We start from the raw sequence: 3366 nt of genomic DNA, 5'->3' as shown, positions 1-3366 counted from the left end.
CCTGAATGCTTTCATTTAAAAAAATTAAAATGAAAACTTGAGTCTGTAATGAGTAAGCAACCCAAGTCCACTTTGACAAAAAATAATCAAGGGTTTACTAAAAGTGGCTGCAGTCTCAGCTGAAGCTTGCTCTATTTAAACATACCAGCTGCTGAAGAAAACATTCTCTTGAAGACCTGCAAGTTCTCTTCCCTGACCTCCCAATGTTTCTAATGTTAGCTAGGCCATTACTTAGATTTTTTTAAAACATGATACATCAAGTGAGATGGACATACCTATTTGTAAGCATCCTCTGATCTGTGCTTATTGTAAACATAGCAGTGTGCAAGTGACGAGGTAAGGCACCTTCACTGAGGGCAAGATCTTGCATTTTGGTAGCAATCTCTTTGTCTCCTTCCTTTGGAAACAGGGCAAGATGATTACTAAAGAAAGAATCTTAGTTAAGCTGCTTTTATCTTAGTCTACAGTTCCAAGGCCTTCTTAACCATCAATTATACCAACTAATACTCAAAAAACCAGAAGCTAGAGTATGATGGGGTTTAAGTGAAAACTCTCAAAAGTAACTGCTCAAAACTGTAGTAAAGCCATGGACCAGATAATTGGTAGTTGTATCTATGAGGACAGTCACAGAACAGGGTAAGATGCATGTCTCCCATCACAGATCAGGAGACTGGTAGTACAAGTATCATTTTCGCACTGCAGTTGTAAATAAGGGTTAAAAAGAGAATGACAGTCACATGTCATTGCTTGTTGCTTGACTTTTGTCAACAGTGACCATTTGAGAGTAACAGATGCTGTTTGGTTTAAACAGCTAAATGGCTAAGACTTTCAGTCAGGAAACATTAGTTGCAATGAATAAGAAAAAGCTTTTGCTGCATTTTCACTTGCCCAAGTCCCACTACAGTTCAAGTGACAGGACTTTTAATAAACAGCATAACAACTTTCAGCTAACATTACTAAGTATATTAATGGATACTTGTAGACTTGTAATACCTCTATTTCAAGTGTTCATTCACTTCCATTCCAAGAAAATACTAGATGAATTTCAGATGCATAAGCCGTTATGATACAATGAGGCACTAACTTAAGCCCTGAATTTCAACACAGGAAGTGTCAAGAGTGAGTTAGCAAGGTCAACCTGCAACAGTCATGAGCAGCCCTTGAGAAGTATGGACTTGGCCCATACATTATGTGGTATGGAAACTAACAAAGCCAAAGCAAGAACAGAGGCTGACATCAGTAGTCTGCTCTGGGACACAACTGCCTGCTAATCCTAGTTCCATTCCATCTGGCAATGCATCCCAGGAAATACAGCCTCTCCTGCTTGAGACACCCTCTTAACATGCAGGAGAAGTCTGGTGGCTCTGAGGTATGTGACTGAGCTACATACAACATTAACAGCTGAATCTTGACTGCAGTATGAAAACGTGCAAGGCACTACCTAATGCCCCAACTCGCATGCTTTCCATACCCCCAAGTGTAAAGATAAAGCAAGCTGCTATATTAAACCACACAAAATTAAGCAGGTGTTCTGTTCCTCACTTTCCCACTTCCCCCTCCCCACTCTCCAGCTTGAGAAGCTAATATAACAAACTTCTATTAGTAAGCAATTGCACTTCCAAAATAGACAGTATATATTTAGCATGCTATCCCAGATAACATTGATAAAATCTCACCTCTATTATTGCCTTCATTACCAAACCTGCTCCTTTCACAATTGCCATGGAAGGGTGCTAAAACAGAATGTTGACAAAATTATCCAAGTGCAGAAATTGAAGATCATCTCATCTGTGATTCAGTTTCCTTAACTCCACATGGCTGTTCTACCTCCAGCTCTGGATAAAAGTTAGTATTTCCATTATGTGAAAACTAGCCTCAAGAAGAGTTCCTCCTCTACACCTCTAAACAAGAATCTCTCATGCAATGGCCAGATAGACTTCCTGGCACTGAATAGCAGTAAATATCAGAGAAGCTGGAGTAATGTTGAGGATATAGTCTGACAAGCTGACACTAACCAAAAAGCAAGAGTGTTTTTACAGCAAGACACTGACATCTGAGCAAAACCATCCTAGAATTCTTACAGGTTTACTCCTAAGAGGATATTACTCTTGTTTTGTAACTTAACTCTCATTTACTGAGAGATAAACAAAAAGGCAGAAGATTCTCAAAAGAGAAGTTTTGTGCATCCACTGAATCAAGCTTAACATTTAACTCCTATTTTAATGTGTTTCTAGAAACAAGCCTTAGGCAGTCTATCCTACAATGATTTGGCAGATCATTTGCTATTGAATAACCAACTCAATCTGATACCTGAAGGCAAATCAACAGGTTACTAAAAAAAAAATAAATAAATCACTAAGGTAGAAAAGGTTTAGGCACATTAACCAACTGAACAGTAGACAAATCTGCCTTTCAGGGGAATAAAAGATCATATTCACTGGCTACCTAAAATCTCTAACAATAGTAAATAAAAAAACCAAAAACAGTCTTACCTGAAAGAGCTTAAACAATGTTCTTCCATTAGATGCCACCATTTCCAACAACATGTCAAACTGCTGCCCCTCAGTAGTCTCACTATATGGAGCACATAGGGCAAATGTCAGGAAGTCCAGAAGTGAACTAATTACTAGGGCACCTGTCCCATGATCCTGAAATTAGGAAGACATATGTAAAACAGACACAGTTTCTGCCCTGTCCATGAGTTTTCATGATGCTGAAGGTGCTTTTCCCTGTCGTACGATGAAAGAGTCTGCAAGCAAAACTTGCAAGTTTAGAATACACCATTACCCTGAGAATGACAATACCCTGGCAAAGTATTGGCTTCTAGAGCATATCAGAGACTCCTGACTTGTATAATGGTGTGCTGCAAACTGCTTATTCTAGTTTAATCCCATAAACTCGAGTTTACACTATCATTTTAGTTAAAAGAAACATCCAGTTTCCATATGAAAGATGAAAACATTTATTGCAGGACATTCAAGCTCTGCAGCACATACAGCTGCATTTTAATTTGTCAAGATCCAGAATTAACTAGAACAATCTTCAGTGCCAGACACAGCTGCATTCTCTGTGCTTCAACTGCAGGTGCAAACACATTAAAAGACATATCCAAGTATGACAAAAGCGTTTAAAGCAGGTACCTGTTTTCAATATTTGACTTACCACATGGGAATTGAATTTCTCTAGTAAATTCTCAAGAAACTTCTTTGAAGAAAGAAGGGAGGCTTTGTTCAACTGTTCCTGCCTCAGGTCATAGTCATCATGCATGGGCTATAAAAAAAAAAATCCCAGTATTCACTATGCAGTCACATTTCAACCCTCAGTTTTTAACAGCTATAATACAAAAGCCACACACTGAGCCCAGGA

General features: G+C 38.7%; 1 protein-coding gene across 2 annotated transcripts in view; it reads right to left on the bottom strand.

Moving 5' to 3' along the window:
* Positions 1 to 3366, bottom strand: part of DNAJC13 (DnaJ (Hsp40) homolog, subfamily C, member 13) — a 49506-nt gene that overhangs the window by 35464 nt on the left and 10676 nt on the right. For both annotated transcript variants that reach the window (XM_009081443.1, XM_009081445.1), the window contains exons 13-16: positions 3163 to 3270; positions 2493 to 2648; positions 1677 to 1733; positions 276 to 397 (exon numbers count right to left, since the gene is read on the bottom strand). In XM_009081443.1, the coding sequence (XP_009079691.1) occupies positions 276 to 397; positions 1677 to 1733; positions 2493 to 2648; positions 3163 to 3270 (443 nt within the window). The remainder of the gene's footprint in view (positions 1 to 275; positions 398 to 1676; positions 1734 to 2492; positions 2649 to 3162; positions 3271 to 3366) is intronic.

This window comes from Acanthisitta chloris, unplaced genomic scaffold (genome assembly GCF_000695815.1).
Source record: "Acanthisitta chloris isolate BGI_N310 unplaced genomic scaffold, ASM69581v1 scaffold1259, whole genome shotgun sequence".
In the NCBI taxonomy this organism is placed as follows: domain Eukaryota; kingdom Metazoa; phylum Chordata; class Aves; order Passeriformes; family Acanthisittidae; genus Acanthisitta; species Acanthisitta chloris.
Note: the sequence above shows the minus strand (reverse complement) of the source record. Positions and strands in the feature narration are given on the sequence as shown.